Raw genomic sequence first — 22,345 nt, forward strand, 5'->3', positions numbered from 1 at the left:
ATTAAAATTAACAAAACGACCGCCAAATTTCAATAAAAAAAAAAAAATCATAATAATAAAATGAAAAGACGTACAATTAAAACTGATTAAAAAATAAATAAAAATAATTAAAAGAAAAAAAAGCTATAATATAATAAAATAAATAACAAAAAGAAAGAGCAATTACCGGTGAAATTAAAACTATGAAAGATAAAAAACACAAGGTTGTAAGAAAGTATTTAGCTATTAAGGAATTTAATCTTACGCAAGAGATTAATAGATATTTTTAAGACCTATCAGATTCAATATTTCATATATTAATAATAATTAATAATTAATAATTAATAATTAATAATAATAATAATAATAAATAAATAAATAAAACATATGTATACATTTAAATAGGAATGAACGTCCGTTTAAAAATATATAGGAAGGTCAAGTGATCGATTAAATAATAAATTAATAAATGACAATAATTTAATATCGAGATCATGACAATAATTAAAAATTGATCGGAGTTATTAAAAAAAAAATGAAATTACAATACGACGAAATCGTGACAATAAAATAAATATTTACAAAAATATAAAAAACCTTCCTATGAAAACGTAAAATACGGGCAATTTAAAAGTAAATAAAAATTTATAGAAAGTATTAGGATAATTATACATCTTTTAACGCGTGTATGTATACATAAATTTCATATTTGTATTTAAAATAAAAATTTATTTAAAACGAGCCATTTTGTTAGGCTCGATAGGGTCGGAGGGTTGTAACCGGTGTAAATTTTGCACAAAGTATTAGGAAAAAAAAAGTAAAGTAATATTAATAACTATTAAAATAATAAATAAACGATTTTAAAAACAATTATTTTGTAAATCAGTATAGTATCTATTAATAATTAATTGATAAATTAATAAATGAACAATAAAATGCTGTCTGTTTGACAATAATGAAATGTATGATAATAATTAATACTTAAATTTTACGGATACGTATCATGTTAAGAGTGAAAGAATTGTATGTTAATTGTAATGTAAACTCTGACAATACTAACAAGCTATTAATGTTAATCATTCATTAATTTATGTTTAATGGAAGTATATGATTAAGATATCGAGTGAAGATTTTACGGTTAATTTTTTTTTATTATACTTCGATTTCACAGTAATTTTCGAAATTTAATATTTTGTTTTAATTTTTATTATGAAGTATAATAATTAAGAAATATAGAGAAAATCGGGGCAAAAAATTAAAAAAAATTTGTTTCATGGAATTTATTTGTTTCAACTTTAAAGTCATAGATTATTATTTAATTTTACTGAGGCATAAAAGAATTAAATTACTTGAGTGAAAATAAAAAAAAAAAAAGCATCAATATTACGCGTGACTAGTGAGCCGAAGACAATATAATGGTAAATCTAATTCAGATATTAATTATCTGTGACAGTTTATAAACTATAATTTTGTTAGTTTTAAAATAGTTATACGCATATGTTGCTTTTAAAACCCGAATATATACGGTTTTATAATTTTATATAGACTGAAAAAAATAATCGGTAACGGTTACCGATTTTTTTTTGGTAACAGCTACCGATTTCCAATCAGTAATCTCTACTGATTTTAATCCGTAACCATTACCGAAAAATTGGTATCCGTTACAGAAAAATCGGTAATCTCTACTGATATTAAATTTACCGAAAAAACAGTTTTTGGGGCCTACAACTAAAGTATAAATGACATGTCAACAAGTTTTAATTTCATTCACAGGTAATTAAAATTTTGATTATAATCAACAGAATATTGAACTAAGTGCCGAATGGCTACAAAATATAAATTATTTTTTTTGACTAACGTACAAGGTAACAAATTTGACATAGAACTTATATTCTTAACTGAATCCATTTTATCATTGACGGTGACACGAAATGCGTGATAATGATCATCGAAATACATTGTTTTCAGTGAATACATGAGAAAAAGTATTTGATCATTAACACTGACCATGCCCACAATTTTACCAAATAATGGATCATTATCATCAATTTCAGTAATGACAACCATACTTTGTGAATATTTCTGGCTATGAAAAGTGATATGACTTTTAACTTTAATAAATAAAAATGACTTCTTTTAAGCCAAACAGCTAACAATTACTAATTTAAATTTGTAACTGTCCATTTTTTTTGTTTTCCCAAAAATATAATCAGCTGTAGCAACCGACAAAAACAATGTTTACAAAAATATACGGGGCAATGTAAGTTATGTATAATTAGCTCCAAGTATTTGATATAACAGAGTTTTTTTTCTTTATTCTGTAAAATTACATGCATGTTAAGTAATTACCAATTAATTTTTATTTTTTCTAGTTCGAGAAACTATTTTTTCGGTAAATGTAAATCGATAGAGATTACCGGAATTCAGTAACGGTCACCGATTAAAATCAGTAGGGATTACTGATTGGAAATCGGCAGCTATTACCGAAAAAAAATCAGTAACCTCTGCCGAAAAAAAATCGATAACCGTTACCGAAAAAAAATCGGTAACCGTTACCGATTATTTTCTTCAGTGTATTTAATAATATTAATATATTTTAATTGAAAAATTAGAAAAATATGTTTTTTTTTTTTTTTTTTTTTTTGGTTATTTTTATTCCGGTCATTTTGATACTCGGTTATTTTTACTGCAGTTATTTTATCTTCGAGTCAAATGTTACAAGACTCAGTTTAACTAAAGTAATGAATTCTCTTGGAAAAATGATAGCATAGGTTCGTATTAGAGCAGGTGACGCTAACCTAAATTTTTACTGTACTGTAAAATTACACCTAACAGCCAGGGTTGCCAATTTAATTTTTTTTTTTGATAGAAGCGACTAAAACGTAGGACATTTTAGCAGCTTTAAATTTTAAGTAATGTAATAAAATGAACGACGTTATAGAAAGTTTTTTTTTGTTGTACTCGAAAACTTTTATATTTTTATAATAATTATTAGCTTCTTGGTAATAGTTTTCTATTAATCACAAATATTGTCATTTCTAATATTTTTATCAGAAATAATGCAAATATAGTTTACAATAAAGTTAAGTAATTAAACCTTATGCTCAATGAAATCATAAAAATTTTTTTGTTATCAAGTATTTAAAAGCCGAATGGTGAAGAAACTGAGCAGAAAAAAGTTTGACCGAATTATTTCAGAAATTACAAAAATTAGAGCATATTCAGAGAAACCCGAAGAATGGCAACCAAACCTACACAGAAAAAAAATAATTTAGCTCAGAGAAATTTTTGAGGACACGGAACGGAAATCGAGATTTTCTTGAGGGAAGTAAAAAAATTCCATGGATTTTAAATCTTGAACAAAGAAAAAATATTTTTGACTCAATAAATTTCCAAAAATTGATTCAAAACTTGAGTTATTTAGTTAAATAAATTAAATTTTTTAATTTAATGAATATTGTTTCTTACCGTAATATATTTATTACTTTAACCAAAAAATATAAATGTTCAGTACAAGAAAGTTGCAATGTTCAATAAAGTAGTGCGATGTTTTGAATCAATAAAAAATGATAACTTGAACTAAAATACAAATCTCGAACCAAGAGTACTGCGGGTTTCAGCGTGCAATATATTTTACAAAAAATATTTGAAAAATTTTGGATAGCTCTAGTTTCAGTATCAAGCTACATAAATTTTATGAGAACATTTAAATCGTACGATCGTGAAAGTTTAAAATTGTTGTTCTAGTATTAAAAAATTTTCAAAACTTGACAAATTTAAATTTGCAGTTCATTTCAGAAATTATTATCCATTACAATTTTTTTTTGTCATGAATATGTCAAATAAAAATTCCCTTTCAATAATCAAAATAAATTTATTAGTAAAATTTTGAGTTCAAGTAAATTAAAATTTTATCTTTGAGTTGAAAAATATAATTTTTTTTCTGATCATTTTGTTGCCTGGTTGTTAAAAAAATTATCTAAATAATTAGGTTTTAAATTTTTGGTTCAAACCAAAAAAAAATATTTTGCTACACTTTTTGTTAGGGTTTTAAGATACTGATATTCATTCAAAGTTGTAAATGTTTATTAAACTAATTAACTAAATATTTTTAAATTACTGCCCCGATTTTTCTCAACTTCCGTATTGATAAAAAGTTAAGTCAAAAAAAAAAAAAAATTAATCAAGCGTGGACCTTTTATTGACCGGAGTGAAAGTATAAAACGTGCCTTGGGTGCAGGTATATGTCACTTATTCTACTATGCATATATACATACATTTAATTAATATATAACTCAGATTTTATTAGTAATTCCCACTTGGACATAAATATAAACATAACACTCGTTTGTAAAAAAAAAGATTATTCGGGATAGACTAAAACGCTCCGTTGTTTCCGACCCGTCGGAATTTTATGAAAGTAGTAGATTTTAATTGAAATTCTTGAATTGTTGCAATGAAAATATATATGTGTATAAATTATTGCATGATAAGGTGCTGCAGAAGGAGCGTTTTTGTCAATATGATCAAATAACCAAGAAATCAACTCTAATACATAATCAAATAAGTGTTTAATGATAATTGATAATTATAAGAATGGTGAGAATGATGACAAATTATCCCAAAATCTTTTTTTATTGTAATTGTATCCATCCATTTAACCAAGTGGGCTGTGCTCGGAAAATTCATTTAAAGAGATAGTGAAGGTATGGAAAAAAGTGAAGAGAAGTAATTAATTATTAATAATTTATAATTATAAGTTATTATAAATGAATGTTTTTGGCTTGAGACTAAAATCCAAATCATGTGAATAATATAGGTAATAATTAATATGTAAGATTAGGAGCGCGTAGTATGAATAGGCAAGGAATTTGCTTAATAATTTTTATTTAAAATTTTTAATAGATATTCATATGAATCCGTATTTTTGTATGGGGTTTTTTAATCACTTTACTGATGATCTACTAATTTTAATGGTTATTATAAATGAAAACTTTGGTGCCCAAAAAAATTTGAGTGTAATTTACCCGACCGAATTTGTTAAAAATAAATTTACACCGTAAATAATTTTTTTTATTTTAAATTTAATGAATAGACTTTTTTCAATTAAATTAATTAAATAATAAATTTTACCAGAAATTTTTGAAAAATATATAGAAAATATTTTGTTTGGAAAAAATTATTTAAATATTTATGTTTTTATGAAGTAATTTTAGCAGTGCAATATCATTTAAAATTATTATTAATTACCGGTAATTAAAAGTTACTTAGGAAAATATTTTTCTTTTGAAAAATTTTTTCTGAGCGATTGTTGAAATAATCTGCATTTTGTATTTTACAAGCAGTATTTTTGCACAGAATTATTTTTTTTTGTATTACTGACAACCTACTTATTTATGATCCTGAAGTAAGGAGACAATTAAAGATTTTCGGATTTTTGTTGTCAACAATTTAATTTAAATAAAAAAAACAAACTAAAAATATGCACGTGTAGAAAATTTTAAAAACTGTAGGTGCAATTTTTTCAAATATTGTTTTTATAAATTATCATTTTGAAAAATAAATAAAAAATTATTAAACTTCGAATTTTTTCAGTATCATTTTAATGGTAATCAGAAATTAAAACTTTGAACCCCAAAATTACAGTCAAATTCTTTTGAAAAAAAATTTTATTTTTTAAAAAAAGATTTTCTTATTAGATTTAGAGTAAATATTTTTTTCAAAAAAAATAATTCAAAAATTTTATTTCAATGAACAAAATTCTAGTAGTAAAATATAATTATTATATAAATTTAATAATTAATTTCACTGTTCAAAAATCCTTTAAAAAAAAAAAATCTTTTAAAAACTTTTTTTTGAGTAATTGTAAAATAACGTACATTTTATATTTTAAATACAGTATTTTTGTATGGTTTTTTTTTTTGTTACTAATAATTAATTAAGTTTAATGGTAATTAGAGTAAATGTACTAGAAATTTAATGAGTTGCAAAAAACCGGTAACTTTTTTTAAATTTTTTATTCTAGAGTTTAAATTACTTTTTTTCTCCGCTGAATTATTCGCGGTGTCAGATATTTTAATTTAATTTTTTTTTATGTAAAATCTTTATTATCTTATAGAGAAATTAAATTTGAAAATTTATTAACTCAAGTTGAATTATGAAATATTTTATTGCAAATATTTTAAAAAATGAAATATGTTTTATAGTAAATATTCCGTAGACAAATAAAAATGAGCTTTGAAATTTAAAAAAAAACGACTATAATTTTAGTCTATATTTGATATTATTATAAATATTTAAATACAAAATAAAAATTATTAACTGAATTCTTGCCTAAAAAAAAAATCTTATCAGCGACAATAAATGACGTAATTAAATTATCAATTAAAAAAAATGTCTGACAATGACAATACTCGGTAATTTTTGACAATAAAATAAACGAGATAATTAAGACAATATTTTAAAAAATGATATTATATCAATGGGTAATGATGAAAGTAATGAGTGTTGGTTCGTCTTAATTAATAAAATTTTCAAGGACACACTAATTAAATAAATAAAGTTAAAAAAAAAATAAAAAAATAAAAAATAACAAAAAAAGTAAAATAATTAGAACGTAAGCGGATAAAAATCTCCTACTTCTGTGAACTTGACAATAAAATTAAAAGTAAAGTATCAAGTACCCGGACTATCAGTCGATAAAATGCTGCTCCTCGAGCGAAAATATCTATAACGCAATTAATTGGAATTAAAAGTTTAATAAAAGTTGTAATTTAAGTTTGGAGCAGCTCGGCAGTGTCCAGACTTGCTATAGCTTTTTAGGAGAGAAATTAATTTTAATAAATATATAAATAGACAATAAGCGTCTTTTGCTATACATATATCATTAATGTGTAAAAAGTAATAACAATAATAATAATAATAATAATAATAATAATAATAATAATAATAATAATAAATTTAATGATCATAAGACCTCACCGTGATGTGTGTTAATGAGAAGACAAATAATTTCATTACTGAACATTTAAAATATAAATAAAAGAATACAAAAGTAATAATAAGCTTACGAAGCATTAAACGCACAGAATAACTAGAATCCTATTTAATTATTTTAAGAGTTAAAATGGTTTTAAATCAATAAAGTGTTTTTAAAACGAATAGTTGCTTCTCTTGATAACACAGTACGGTGATAAGTGCAATTTATATTGCTCTGTAATTTAAAATGGAAGTTAATAATTATTGCGTTTACAGCAAAAAGGATCAAAAGAAATTTACTATGAAAGAGAGAGAGGTGTATTAATTGTAGCTAATTAAATGTTTCGATTTAATATATATTATTATTGAGATATAATGAATCAGATTTTAATTATGTTTTATTATATGTTATATAAAAAATATGAGAAAATAAAATTGTATTGTATTAAATATAAAAGAGGAAAAAATTTGATGGAAAAATTTTTTGACAGGGCAAATTGAGAGGAAATATTTAAATAATTATTTGAATTTTGTATGAAATAATATTTTGCTCTTTTGCAGGACTGTCTATAATAATAATGATGATATTATAATAGTCGATGATGAATATAATAATAATCTGTCTAGTTAATAAGGCCGCGCCTACATCAAACAAAACAACAATGCAACTAATACCATGCGAAATAATAAATTTCCTGTTTTCAAAATAATATTTATGTTAAACAATGAAATAATGCGATTACAAATAAGTTAAATAATAAGATTCTCTATTTCAAAAGAAATAATTACATGAAGAAGCTGAATAATGCTATCGAAAAACGGGTAAAAATAAGAATTCCCATTTGTATTGTTTTTTTTTTTTTTAACATAAATATCTACATTATACGATAAAATAATAGATTCAAATCGATGCAAAATAACACTGAAAAAAAAATTTACTATAATAATAAAAATCAAGATTACGCAGCTATTTGTTATGACAGTAAAACTATCTCGGTTAACGCAACGAAGTGACATTTGTTGTGGTAAAGTGAAGTTGCTGTTGTAACAAATGATATATGTTGAGCAAAAATTTTTTGAATACGCTTAGAATTTTGTGCTTTAATTAGGTGAACAATATCATTAAGAATTCATCACACGTTTTGGATTTTGGACATAAATTGTGTTTGTAAGTTATGGCTAAAATATTAAACGCTATTTGTTTGACAAGTATACCAATATGTCTAAGTATAGTTAAAAGCAGACGTCTTGAAGGTGATTTTCTTAACCCAAGAAAATATATCGCGAGGCGATAATATCTTAGGTGAAGTAAAATTTTCTCGAGTCAAGAAATATTTATAAAACCTAATTTAATATTTAGCTCGACGCATGTCATTTGTTATAACGGCAACTTCAATTTACTTACCATAATAAATGTTACTTTTTTGCGTTGACCAAGATGGATTTGTTATCTAACAAATAATTGCGTAGTCTTGACTTTTGTTAAGATAAATTTTTTTTTCAGTGAAGGTTTTGTACTTCTTCAGAATAAGTATTTATACAAAGTAATTTAAATGTATCCGAAAATGAGTAAAATAATAATTGCCTGCTCTTTTAAGCAAAAATTCTTACTGAAGATAATAATGCAAAAAAATCCATGAAAAAAAAATGTTTTTCTTAATTTTAGAATAAAGATTTTCAGAAATTATTCAAATAATAAAATAAAAAATTTGTAAGATAACGATTTGTCTTTTTGATAAAAATATCTGCATCAAACGATGAAATAATAGAATCAACGCCATACAAAATAGTATTTTGTTCTTTATTAGAATAAATGTTGATAAATTTATGCAATCAAATTAATAAGAATTAATATTTACCCCGATTTAAAATTTAAAATTCATACAAAGTAATTTATCACCGGCCCATAAATTAATATTTTGCATTTTCTTACATTAAAAGTTTGTATAAATTAAAGTATTGCAGTCAAATTAATAAAAAATAATAAATTTTGCCCGTTTTTATAAAAAATAACTGCAAAAAATAATGTATCTGAATGTAAAGTACGAGATCCAATCCCCGATCAGGGAACTAGTACCCGATCACTCGTGTATTTGCATGTCTATATTTAGTAACTTCAATTGTAGTTAGTAGATCTTTTACTTTATGGAGAATCTTAAATTACCTTTTTCCCACACAAATTTTCCGTAATATTTTAGCTTCTGTTCATCTACAGTGTAAAAACTAGGGAGTGAATTCGGAGTGATTACGGATTTTATTTAAATTTAAATTTACTCCGTCACTCGGAGTTCCGGAGTTTGAAAAATCACTCCGCATACGGAGTAAATAAAGAGTTTGTTTTTTAACGGAGTGATTTTGAAATGATCTGGATTTTGTTTGAATCCGTATTAACTTCGATTCAGAGTTTCAATATTAAAATAAACTTTCCTTCAGAGTAAATTTTCCTCCGAGGGCATTAAATAACTAAACGTCACCCGCTTCACATTCACTCCAGATTTAATCGAAAATTTTTTACACTAAAATTCGTAATAAAATTTTTTCCTGTACCATGAGAAAATAAATTTACCATCAATATCACAACTATAATTAATAAAAGCTATTAACAAATTATCATATCAATTAAATGTCAAACTAGATCTAATACTAAATCATATCAATCTGATGGAATTTTAATAAATCCAATAAAATCTTATGTCTCGTCATATCAAACGCAATCTACGTATCATCAGATAAATTAAACCCAACTAATTGTATTACCATTAAATATAAAAAAAAATTAATAACTTTCAACTAAATTAAATATTAATAATAATTACATCTGATTCATTTATCTCATGATGGAAAAAAAAAGGAAGATTTTTGTCAATAATATACATTAAATATATAAGTATATAAATATATTATATATTATAACGTAGAAAAAGTATGTAATAGATTATAGATAAAATATTTTATTTGTATTACGTTAAATTTTTTTTATTTTTTAATTTTCTATCAATGCTGCCTTCTGCAATTATAAACGAGGCACGCTAATTATATCCCGTATTACAATTATTACTGTATCACTCATCAAAAAAAATATATATATAAAAAAATAAAAAAAAATAAAAATACGAACAAATTGTTTCGTCCATGACCCAGCCATTGTAGTTTAGATCACGTTTTAAAAAATAATTATCAGATTTAAAGTCAACCAAAAGAATAAGAAAAATACTTAAAAAAAAAAAAAAAAAAATTCTTGTCACGATGAGCTTTAGTCAATGTGTTTATTGATGAAATAAAAATAATTAATGATTAATGATTAACGACTAATAACTAACTCGTTGTATTAGCCACCTTAATTGTTGCTATTATTACAATTTATTATCATAAACATATTTACTATTAATTAACAATGTATCAAATTTTATATTCACTTCGTGTGGTTGACAATAATAATAATAAATCGTTTTATAAACTCATTGACGATTTAAAAATTACGTATCAAATTTATTTTAGTCTTAACTCTTATAATTTTTTTATAATTTAATAATTAATACTTATTTAAATAATATATAGATTTAATGAATTAATTAATTATTGTAATTACAATTATATGTTAATTATTATCATTGGCTATTTTGAATAACCCCATGCGTCTTTTTTTTTATCCATAAGTACAAGAGATGACTCACATATTTTTTTGTAGACCTCACGCATTCGTTCTTTTGGAAATACTTTGTAGAGTTGATAACGCTCTAATGCAAGAGTCTCTCCGAGTTCAATACACTCTGCATGCTCGTTCATTTCGGACATAACATTTATCAGAAGTAACGTTATTTTGGGTATGCACAGACTCCGCAGTTTAGCGAGCTGGTGCTTGCGGAGATGATCTGGTGGCATTGTCTTTGTTCTGTCTACTAACCAGCCTCCATCAGGGAATAGAAGGACGTTGAAGAGAAGCTGCTTTACTGCCTGATAAATTTATATTAACCATTAATCATTAGTTGAAAAAATTAATGTAATTTTATTTGAAATTGTGCAATTTATTACTAATGATAACATCTAGTTTCAAAACCGGGCATCCTGGAAAATTTAAAAAAGTTTTTTACTCTTTTTTTTGGAGTACTATTATGTACCTGTAGGATTGGACGTCAAACGCTACTTAGTTTCCAAAAATTAATTTAAAAATTTACGGTGTTCTTAGAACCGGATGAATCCAACGCGAGCGGTAAATTTTGAATTCGGTAAAAATTTTCGTTTGATTAAAATCCATAGAAATTAAATTTTATTTATTTCTTTATTTTGAATTATTTAAAAAATATTTTTTGTTATACTGAAATATACTTTTGAATTTAGCGAGAATTCAAAGATAAGCTGGTTAAAATTATTGGTTACAAAATTTTGACAAAAATCTTTAACAAAAAACTCAAACTATTCAGCCTAAATTTTACTGATTTTGAAAGTTTTTTACAATAGATTAATTTAAAAAAATACAAAAAATATTGTCAGCATCAAATTTTAAAATTAATAAAAAGTGTATAAATAAATATGTGGTAACGAAATAAAATAATTATTTTTAAATTTGATTTTTTTTTTTTTTTTTTATAGTCAGAAAATTAAGTTAGAATCAAAACTGACTTTTTTCAGTTCACGTTATCATCAAGATGAGTTCAAAATCCCAGTTAGGATCTAAACCGGCCAAGAAAGATATTTTTATTAAATTTTAACTCAGCCATTCAATACCAATGGCTTTCTTAACTTGCGTAAAAATTTATTAATCAATATTCTTAATTATGAAAAAAAAAAAAAAATTTCAATACCAAGTTGGTCAAAAGCATTATATATTAAATTCAACAATACAGTTGACTACCCGCCATAAGCCTGCTATTCATAAGCCTGTTCCCCTCAATCCGGAGTTACTGAGTCTAAACAGCTTCCTCCACTTAACCACTTTTTTGAGTTTCATACCAGACATCTCGTTATAAGCCTCCGTTAAAATTCTCTAAATTATAAACTAACAATAGCAACAAAATATCTAAATAAATTATGAAAATTTACTATCGATGTTTCGCGGAGAATAATTTAATCATTATTAAGTAAAATATTATTTATTGTTCATAGTTGTAATCATTAATTACGATCAAAGCTTCTGTTACAATTTAAAAGTTTTATTGATCATTATGTTGATCAATAAAATTATTATTATCATTACTGTAATTAATACCGTTGTCATTATAATTTTTTCCATTACAATTATTATTAGTGTAAAAAGATAAGTATTTATTTTAGCGCTATAAGCACTAGCAAAATTGGGATAGTGACGTATGTAAAAAAAAGTAAATATAACGTTTAAAATGATATAAAATAAAATAGGCTTGTAACGGGTAGTCGAGAACAAAACTAAGCGCACGGTAGTGGGAAGACTGAAATTAAAAAAAAAATTTCCTTTACGTCCCCTAGATCAGGCTTATAACGGGTAGTTGACTGTAAAATAATTTCTATTAAGGAGGTTCAATACCGATTTTCGAAATAATACCAAAATTTTGAAATTTTTTTTATCCAAAGAGTTATAAAAAAAAAAGAATTACTTAAAATTTCAAATCGATTCACTACACCGTTTTCGAGAAATAAATTTTCAAAATTCGTTCTTATACACGGGCGTAAATGGGAATAATTTTTCTAAGTGACGAAACTGCTATATTCAAAATAAAATACTTGAACAGTTACCAACACCTTCAGCAATCATTCAATAAGAATAGTAGATGTATACTTTTTTCGAAGAGACGAAATATTCTCGATAAAAAACATGTTATTCTATTTATATTGTTGGATGAGTAAATATAATACTATTGACCAACGTGGCATTAAAAAAAAATTTTTTTTTTCATGCTATAATCATTAAGCTTTTAAAATTTTTAATTAATATAACCGTCAGCTTTATTGCTGGTTTATGAAGTATTAACTTTTAGCAATTTCCCAAAAGTTAAAAAAATCTTTTCGCTCGGTTTTAAAACTAGACGCCTGAATTATCGCGCAACTTACTTTAGTATGACGTTGCATTGTAGCTTTCCAGCTCTCCAACTCAGCTTGGTACTGAGCTTTTTTATGATCATAAGCAACCTTTTCAGTAAAAGTCGCGTAAGTCGGCAGCGGATCCAACGGAATCGGCTTTCCTTGATGGAAATGTCTGAACCATTCTTGAAAACCTTCTTGGGCATCTAGATAAGCCTTGTAACAAAGATATTCACGAATAGAAGCCGAGGATTTGTGGTCACTGATCTCTTCAGTCATAGTTTGATCAACAAATGTGTTATCAAGTGATGGCTGTTCCATCATTATTATTCCAATAGTATCCGTTGGAATCTAAAAATTAAATAAATAAAATATTCAACATCAATAAATAAGTTTATTAAATTACTTGAGAATTTTATCAATAATTATTAAATTACCTTATCAAAAGCTTTTCTAGCAGCATCTATTTTATCGCACGTCAAAAAATATCTTATAAGAGCATTGGCTTGCCAAAGAGCTTCTCCTCTTTGATTCGGATAGAAAGTCATCCATTCCAGAGCGTCTATTTTCTCCAAATCACCATCAGTGATCTTAGTAACCAACTGGGAGTCCAACTTGTCAACATCACCGACATTTTTATTACGAATGTTCTCAACAACCATTTTAGTGATCGCTTCGACGTTCAAATTCGCGTCTTCAGCTGCAGACAGACAACGTTTTCTCATCTCCGTGTCCCGAATACGCTCGAGGTACAGAGCATAGTAATTGACTTGTTCTTCCTGGGGTAAAGCTGCAGTGTAAAAAGCAACAAGTGTAGGTTCCCCGATTTCAATCAGCAGTTTAACGTAAGCCAGCAGAACTTTATCACCAACTTTGTCGTTGCTAATTTTTCCAATTTGTCGTAAGAAAAGAACCAGGTGAGCGAGGAAACGTAAGAATTGAGGCCTGCAGTCTTCACTGTCAATCCACTCTTCGATAATTTCCATTAGCTGGGGAACTTGGTCTAGGATCAAGTACTTCTGGATCAAATGATCCGCAGAATTCGACTGCTTGAGTATCGATAGATCCTTTGAGGCGTGAAGGTCATTGAAGATTTCTTCTAAAGCCAATTTTGATTTCCAGTAATCATCGGGCATGGAGACGTAGTTTTTAGCAACAACGCCACGCAATTCGGACTCGACTTCAATGTCCATTAGAACTTTAACATGAGACCAGAGCGCGTCTTCCCAATTACGAGATACTGCAAGCAACTGGTTGATGTTCCCACAGAGACTTGCGTAGATGGCACGATAAAATGGACCGAGTCTGGTATCCTGGGACATGTACCAAGCGTTCAGTTTCCAGAGACTGCGATTTGGGTTGCCCTCGATAGGAAGTTTTGTGTCAACGAGCGGGTTCTTGTAGTTGGGATCATGATGCGGCTGCCAGCCGAGCAAGCAAGCGGCTCTCCAAGGCTGTCCGCAGTGGATCGCGAGTTCCTGAGCACGCTGAAGTCTTCCGCAACGGACTTCTAGAAACATTCGCTTTTCTAGGCGCGCGTCATCCTCTTTATCGAGATCGTGCAGCGGCTTTCCTTCTCTGACAGGCGCATCTGGATCTAGAGAAGTAACCAGAGGTCTACTGGACCCGAAAGTTATTCCAGATTGACGGTTTTGTAGCTGGTGGAGTGTATTTTCCCAGGCAACGGTTTTGTCAGTAAAGTGTTCGATTTTAGGCAAAAACTCCAGTTCATCGCAAGCGTTTTTTTCTAGCCAATCAATTATCAATTGATACTCACGAACTTGGCTCTCGCTGCTCATCAGGTTCGCTATCACGTCTGCTTCAGAGACGTAACTGTTCCCGTTGGTGTCGGTTTCCATCTGAGTATGCGAAGAAGCCAAACGGTTTTGATAGAGACAGAACAAAAGTCTCCATGTGTTTCTTTCGTTAGTTAAATTTATTTCCTCTTCACACAGTTCTGTGTTTTCGACTTTAGACTGCATGTCTCGCATCACTTCCAGAGCATTTGTGCAGTTTTGTATAAAGTCGGAAATGGTATCAAACACTTGGGGCTCGGAGGAATGCGACTGGACTATTTCTAAAAATTCTTGGTAAAGATTTGACGCAACTTTCTTCCATGGCCTCTCGGATTTTAGTATCAAACCAGTCGATGCGCTGTCTTCCATCATCTCAAACAAGGACCAGTTGCTCTTATCTGCGTACACTGAAGCATCTGATTCTTCTAGATTACTTCTCAGCCTTGAACGGTCCACTAAAAGAACGTATATTAATTTTAGATTTATCAATACTAAGGACTAGTTTATTAATTTAATATATGAAATTGTGCAATATTTAAATTAAAAAAACTCAATGTTGAGGTTAGATTACCTGAATAATTCATCATTGAATAATCCGACGTTTGTGGATGCATTTTTTAGCTCAATTAAATTCAACTGTGTTAGGGTTTAATAAATAATTTTTATATTATTTTATATGTACCGTAAATTATGCAAAAAAAAAAAAATTATAATACCGGTGATCAGTTTGTAGCCGGCCACATTATTTACGCCATATTATTATGATACTTTTTGTGTGAATCTTTTGCGCGGGATGATTTAAAGTTTTACCATCAGAGTGTAACATCGGACACCTTTAGGGTGCATTCCGAAATGCGCTGCGTGCCGTTATAGCGTAGTGCATTTTAGAATGCACCCTTATTGATTATTCTTATTACTTGGGCGGTAAATTTAAATATTTGAAAAATAAATTATTAGAAATTGGAGAAAACTAAAAATCGTACGTTGAAATAAAATGGTGGTGGAAGATGATAGAAAAATATTTAAAAAATTAAAAAAAAAACACTTGAGTGTTTGAACAAACCTTCGTGGGGAAATAATATGCAGAAGGGTGTCCTAATACACTTGGAGATTTAATTTAAATTGCTCCAAGTGTATTGCAGCTAAAAAAACGTCACTTAACTGCTATTTCCCACCAGACGATGCCAGATGATTTTGCTCAGAAACTTGGAAGCTATCAGAATCAGCAATTCGCAACACTTTACACTAGCACTGAACACTCAACACTTAACGACAGCACAGACACTTTGCACAATTTAAATTTTACAAACACTGCACATTTTAATTAAACAATGACTATGATCAATAAATTTTATGGATAATTCCGCGAATTAACTACAATTCGGTGTTTCAATTTAAACGTAAAGAAGAATCTGGACTACTACGAAATTTTTTATTTTTCATTAATAATTTGTTAATTTTTCTTATTACTTGCGTAGTGAATTTGAATATTTGAAAAATAAATTTCAAGAAATTGAAAAAAATAAAAAATTGTACGTCAAAATAAAATGGCGGTGGAATATGATAGAAAAGTATTTAAAAAATTAAAGAAAAACACTTGAGTGTTTGAACAAACCTTGGTGGGGAAATAATATGCAGAAGGGTATCCTAATACACTTGGAGATTTGAATTAAATTGCTCCAAGTGCATTGCAGCTAAAAAAACGTCACTTAACTGCTATTTCCCACCAGACGATGCCAGATGATTTGGTTCAGGAACTTAGGAGTTATCAGCATCAGCACTTGCAACACTTAACACTTTACACTAGTACTGATCATTTAACTACACCACATATACTTTACACAATTTAAATTAACAAAAGATAAATTTAACAATCACTGGACATTTTTTTCACGACGCCACAATATTGCGTTTCAATTTAAACGTAAAGAAGAATCTGAACTACTACTGCCGTTGTCGATGATACTGACTGCCGCTATTGGACCGCTAGTTGATACAAAACAATCGACTTTGCATTTTACGATACATTCTCCCACCCCCACTTTAGCAAACATTTGAACGTTGAATACAGCGACGCGCAGTAGCGCCACCTTGGCGCGAAATTTTAAAATTGAAATTTAATAACTATTAAAATTTATTTGTGCCAATAATTATATTAATTAAACTACAAAATATACTCGAAACTTTTATTTTCATTAATAATTTATTAATTATTCTTATTACTAGCGCGGTAAAAGTAAATATCCGAAAAATAACTTATTAGAAATGGGAGAAAATTGACAATCGTAAATCAAAATAAAAGGGCGGCAGAATATGATAAAAATATTTAAAATATTAAAAAAAAAAAAAAAAAAACACTTAAGTGTTTCACGCAAAAATCGTGCTGCTACTATGCTGCACTTGCACGGTCTGCAGCAGCGCATTTCGGAATGCATCCAAAGTGAATAAAACCCGATTGGATATTCGATATTTTAAATAAATTTAATCATAATCTTTAAACAAAATGATATTTTTGACCATTAAATATAAATATTAGAAAAAATAATCTTATTAATCAATAAATTTTCAGAATAAAATAATTTTTTATTTTTAAATTGACAATCGAATTCTTTTGTCATTAATCGGATCTGCTTCGAACAGCTAAAAGCAAGCAGCCAAACATGCTATTGAGTTTAGAAGTTCTACCGACCGCATAAACGCATTTTAAATATTCTTATAAAAATTAATAATTAATTTTTTGAATTAATCTGAGATATAACTTTTCACAAAAAATTCATTTTTATCTTCAGTAAAGTAAATAAAAATTCCCTTGGCATCAAATTTATTTTATTAAACTAAAATATCTTAATAATCATATATATTACATTATACCAATTAATAAATATATATTTAAAAAAAAAATGAATTTTTTTTTTAAACTTACTTAAATTATAAATAACTCTAACCTCTTTAAAGTCAAATAAACAACTTTTGTCTATACCAAAAAATTACATCAGTAGTTTTACACGTTTGTCCTGATCAAAAATTTGTTGTCAATGGACACCAGTTCTTTGTCTCAGTCTTTTCATTCATCAAGAAATTTTTCCGACCTTTTCAATGCTCGTGTGTACGAATTTATTACGTCATTCTGTTTATCATTCAAAGTGATAACGTAAAATTAACCAGCAGCACACTGGTGGTAAAAATTCGCATCAATAAATTGTGATTCTGATCTTTATCAAAACACAAAACACAATTTCAAGGATTTTTATTCTGATGAATGTCACCATTGAAAATTTCTAATTTATTAGAATATTTGCAATTAATTTTTTAAAGCCATTTTTGTCTACCTTATCAGTAAGTGATAAATTATATATATTTATAATTTGTTAGCAGCAATTTTAACTCATAGCTAAGTTTTATTTCGCTGAAAGAAGCCGCTACTTTTAAAGGTTATATTTATATGAAACAAATATGATTACTATTTATTTAAAATTGTTTTGTTTTTAAAAATCACTAGGTATGACAACTATAAAAGTTCATGGGGGTATTGATATCTTACGCTTGCCAGTTAACCAGGAGGAACATATATTCCCTCCTTGGCAGATAAAGTACACTCAATCACATATATTGCATTCCAAGTGTTCTAAACATGAAGAAGCTTGTCCTCCTGACGTTGATCCCTGTCAGTTTTGCGAGTAAGTTAAATAATTAATTTTAAAAACTAGGTTTTATTATAGTAATTAATTCGTAGGAAATAGGACGGAGAATAAATGAATTAATTTAAATAAATTAAACGTTCCGTCATTTATTTATGACTTCCTTATGATAATAAAATTAATATATAAGTTCGTGCTTCATAGTTTCTATGTTAGACAATTGAATTTCAAAAATTAGTATACAATCTAATTTAATTTATGTCTTAATTACAACAATTGTCATTTTTTTATTGTAAAATTATTATTAGTTTTAATTTTTAGTTGCTAAGATCAATCCCTGGTGGATTTAGATTACGATAAATACCGTAGTTTTCGGTATTTTATGGTAAATTACAGCATTTCTATAATAAAAAAACGGCATTTGACGGTAAAGTGAAGTATTTCACTGTAAGCCCAAGTGCACAAAAAAAATATTGAGTTTTTGTTCAATTTAAGGAGGTTCGACCGAATCTAATGTAAAAAAGATTTTCCAACTGTAAGATTTGAAACTTAGTATACATGTAAAAAAGTACTTTATCTATTTATTCTCAAAATTTAAATATGATCCACCGTCTAATTTTTTAGAAAAGAAGATTTAAAAATGACGTTTTTAAAGTTTCTTATACACAGGCTCTTACGGCGGACAAGTTCCCGTCATGACTTGTTCGATTATTTTCATTATTAACCTCCCAAGTTTAAGAAATAAAAAACCACATGCCATAACTTGAATATTTTTAGAATATGATAAGATTTTAACAATATAGTGTTACCGTTGTAATTATTTAAATAATTCAAGTTAAACTTTATTTTTTAATCTATTCATCGACAGATATACATATTATTGAGGGTTCGGCAACGTCGCGGAAGCAGCTAAGAGAAAAAACAAAGATAGAAATACATTAATAAGAGAGACGAGATTAGAAATAAATTTTTCCCGCTTTAATTTGAATATCGATGTGTAAGAAGTTAGAACGCGCTGCTGCCAAATCTTCTTATTAAATCATGTAAGTCAAAAATAACCGTCATTTCATTACTTTCTTTAATTAAATAAGCAACAATCATTAATTTATGAATTCGTTATGCTATTATAAATTAAAATAATAAATTTTCATAACTATTAGGAGAATTTAGCAAACAAAAAAATTCAAACACTACTTTGACTCACTGGTATCGGTCGAACCTCCTTAAGCTAACAATTCATTAACTTAATTTCATGATAACAAATTGTCGTTTTAAATTTACCATTAAGTCACTAATTTTTTTTCGTACTGCTTGAGAAACTAAAATAATTTAAAAAAAGTATACGATACTTATGGTAAAAATGCCACAAATCACGGTAAATTGTCGTATGTTATCACAATTAGTCTGTAAAAAATTTTCGGAATGAATGCGAATTAAATCCGGAGTGAATTGGAGTGAATGCGGAGCGGATGACTGCTTATTTATTTAATCCCTTAGAGGAAAATTTGTTCCAAAGAAGAATTTATTTTAATATTAAAACTCCGAATCAGAGTAAATGAGGATTTAAATAAAATCCAGGCCATTTTGAAATTACTCCGCTGAAAATACAAACTCTCTGTTTACTCCTTATGCAGAGTGATTTATTTTTTAAACTCCGAAACTCCGAGTGACGAAGGGAATTCGGATTTAAATAAAATCCGTTATCACTGCCGTTTTTTTTACAGTGTAGCCTAAAATACCATAAATTGCCGTATAGTTTTATAAATTACCATAAGGTGTGGCGAATTTGCTGCAGAAATGCCTATTTTACAGTAAATTGCGGTAATTTGACGTAATTAAGATCGGCCAGGGATTATTATTATTATAAAGTATGGATACGAAAATTTAAACAGTAGATTTTATTTTGTTAATTGCATGTTATTGTTTACAATAGATACAACAATGCACTGGAGATGCCTCACATGCCGGACATGGTATTTCCCAACAATATTTTAACTTTGAAGCATGAAAGAAAAGCAGAGTTTAATTTCAATGCTCTCGATGCATTAAAACGCGTGGCCAATGGCAAAATTAATTTGAAATTGGCTTGTGCTGAAGCTTGGCAAGAATCGAGGTATTTTTATTATTTATCACTTAACACTTAACAAATCTAAGTTATTATATTAATATGGATTTTTTGTAAATGTTAAATAGGTCAGATTGCAAAGAATATCTGCAGGAAAAAGTAAAACCATTTGATTGGACTTTTACTACTGATTACATGGGCACGAGCTCTGGTTTCCAAGTTATGGAAACTGATGAACGTATTGATATGGAAAAGCTCAAGAGAAAAGATAAAATTTTATTTTATCATGATCTTACACTCTTTGAAGACGAACTTCATGATAATGGAATAGCTTCATTGTCTGTTAAAATCGTAAGCAAATTTTTTTCATTAAATTTAATTATTTTAACTAATAAAATAAAAATAGAGTTTCCACTCATTTTAAAATTCAGTAAAATCCAGGAATTTTAACTCCAAATTTAAAAAATTTTATTAATCATAATATCTATAAGTTAATTCACTCAATTTCTTCATTTTACGGAGGGTTAAAGGAAGTCATGACAATAGAATCAAAAATAGAGTTGATAAATCGTTGTAATGTCAATTTGACATAGTAATTAATTTAAAATTAAAATAATATAATTATTTATTGTCGCAAGATGGACGGCGGCGTGTGAAAGACGTTTCTAAAGTTTGCTAAAATAAATTTCAAACTTTGAACAATTGAAATCGACATACTTCAGTTATTTGATCACTATAGAATAATGTAACTCCAAAGTATGTAAGCAGATGCATAAGGATAGATTACTATCCGCCTTCAGTTACTACCGGGCTAAGACATTGAAGTTCACTACAGTGTTTTGGCTCCGGTCGTACTAGTAAAGAGGTAGTCTAAGACACAGCACGTCAACATCAGCTTACTGATGAGCCCGTTGGCGTACTCAGGATGAAACTGTCACCTTTCATTACATTCATCGTACTTTACACTCATGACAAATGTTTTGATGGTTGACTTAAAAATCAATTCATTCCGAATAAATGTTCTATGTCACATTGCGCGTTGACAAGTTAAATCTTTGAAATAGAATAATAATTAGAGAATATCTAGATAAAAATGTGAATAAAATGCCGAAATTCAGAGGTAAAATGACGATTACTTCATATGCAATGCGATTTGTTATCTAATAATGCAAAAAGTGCCACCAATCCGCCGTTACATACTTGCTGATAAAATTTATCTGATAGCGATATGTATAATACTGGATATCTGTTTATTTCAAATGAGTGGAGCCTCACGTGTGCATAAATACCTTGAAATATTTCATTTAATTTTAAATATTTAAAAATTTTTTTACAGCGAGTAATGCCAGGAAGTTTATTTATTTTACTCCGATATTTTCTAAGAATTGATAACGTAATGTTGAGGATCAATGACACTAGAATATATCATGAGTTTCATAAAGATTATTTGCTACGAGAATTTACTACCAGAGAATCGCAAGTACAAGATTTGAAGGTAATTATTTTTTTAAAATGATAACTATGACTAATTGATTATTAATTTAAAAAATTATTTTAGGTTCCACATGCATTGTTCGTCGATCCAAGTCAAATAGCTCCTTTCTTACCTCTCACAAATAGTTTATATCATAAACTTTTACTGCCACTTAAAGCTGATACTGTAACCCCTAAATCAAGTTTGTCTAAATCATTAAATACATCAAACGAATCAGAATCTAAAAATTCAGAGGCATCAGTAAGCAATTCTGTCACATAAATAAAGTATTCAAAATTTTAACTTATATTTAAAAACAAATTAATTTCATTGAAAAAAAAAAAAAATTATCTTTAAGAGCTTTGTACAGAATTAAATCTCTGGATCGTAATAAAAAAAATTTCCTGTAAGTGAACTAGTG

General features: G+C 27.6%; 2 protein-coding genes across 4 annotated transcripts; one reads left to right on the plus strand and one right to left on the minus strand.

Annotated features, from left to right (window-relative positions):
* Positions 1-10,192: 10,192 nt before the first annotated feature.
* On the minus strand, positions 10,193-15,533 carry LOC103570679 (nuclear pore complex protein Nup107). Of its 2 annotated transcripts, XM_008548505.3 has the most exons (5): positions 15,464-15,533; positions 15,319-15,383; positions 13,389-15,202; positions 12,982-13,302; positions 10,193-10,911 (listed from the first exon to the last, which is right to left on the minus strand). In XM_008548505.3, exons 2-5 carry the CDS (start codon positions 15,359-15,361, stop codon positions 10,573-10,575), a joined length of 2,517 nt encoding a protein of 838 aa, XP_008546727.1. In that variant the 5' UTR covers positions 15,362-15,383; positions 15,464-15,533; the 3' UTR covers positions 10,193-10,572. The 2 variants fall into 2 exon arrangements, with proteins under 2 accessions (XP_008546727.1, XP_014295367.1); XM_014439881.2 differs by having other exon boundaries at positions 15,319-15,523.
* Positions 15,534-17,784: 2,251 nt separating this feature from the next.
* Positions 17,785-22,291, plus strand: LOC103570680 (TIP41-like protein). 2 transcript variants are annotated; one of them, XM_008548506.3, is made up of 6 exons: positions 17,785-18,083; positions 18,247-18,424; positions 20,319-20,498; positions 20,579-20,801; positions 21,787-21,945; positions 22,009-22,291. In XM_008548506.3, the coding sequence occupies exons 2-6, from the start codon at positions 18,249-18,251 to the stop codon at positions 22,204-22,206; spliced, it is 936 nt and encodes a 311-aa protein (XP_008546728.1). In that variant the 5' UTR covers positions 17,785-18,083; positions 18,247-18,248; the 3' UTR covers positions 22,207-22,291. The 2 variants fall into 2 exon arrangements, with proteins under 2 accessions (XP_008546728.1, XP_008546729.1); XM_008548507.3 differs by lacking the exon at positions 17,785-18,083 and adding an exon at positions 18,090-18,178.
* The last annotated feature ends 54 nt before the right edge of the window (positions 22,292-22,345 follow it).

This window comes from Microplitis demolitor, chromosome 10 (genome assembly GCF_026212275.2).
Source record: "Microplitis demolitor isolate Queensland-Clemson2020A chromosome 10, iyMicDemo2.1a, whole genome shotgun sequence".
NCBI lineage: Eukaryota > Metazoa > Arthropoda > Insecta > Hymenoptera > Braconidae > Microplitis > Microplitis demolitor.

Coding starts and splice junctions, on each gene's coding strand:
- LOC103570679 (XM_008548505.3), bottom strand. CDS start 15,361: ATGCATCCACAAACGTCGGATTATTCAATGATGAATTATTCAG. Junction 15,203..15,318: donor TTCAATGATGAATTATTCAG/GTAATCTAACCT, acceptor ACGTTCTTTTAG/TGGACCGTTCAAGGCTGAGA. Junction 10,912..12,981: donor CAATGCAACGTCATACTAAA/GTAAGTTGCGCG, acceptor TAAATTTATCAG/GCAGTAAAGCAGCTTCTCTT.
- LOC103570680 (XM_008548506.3), top strand. CDS start 18,249: ATGACAACTATAAAAGTTCATGGGGGTATTGATATCTTACGCTTGCCA. Junction 20,499..20,578: donor GAAGCTTGGCAAGAATCGAG/GTATTTTTATTA, acceptor AATGTTAAATAG/GTCAGATTGCAAAGAATATC. Junction 20,802..21,786: donor CTTCATTGTCTGTTAAAATC/GTAAGCAAATTT, acceptor ATTTTTTTACAG/CGAGTAATGCCAGGAAGTTT.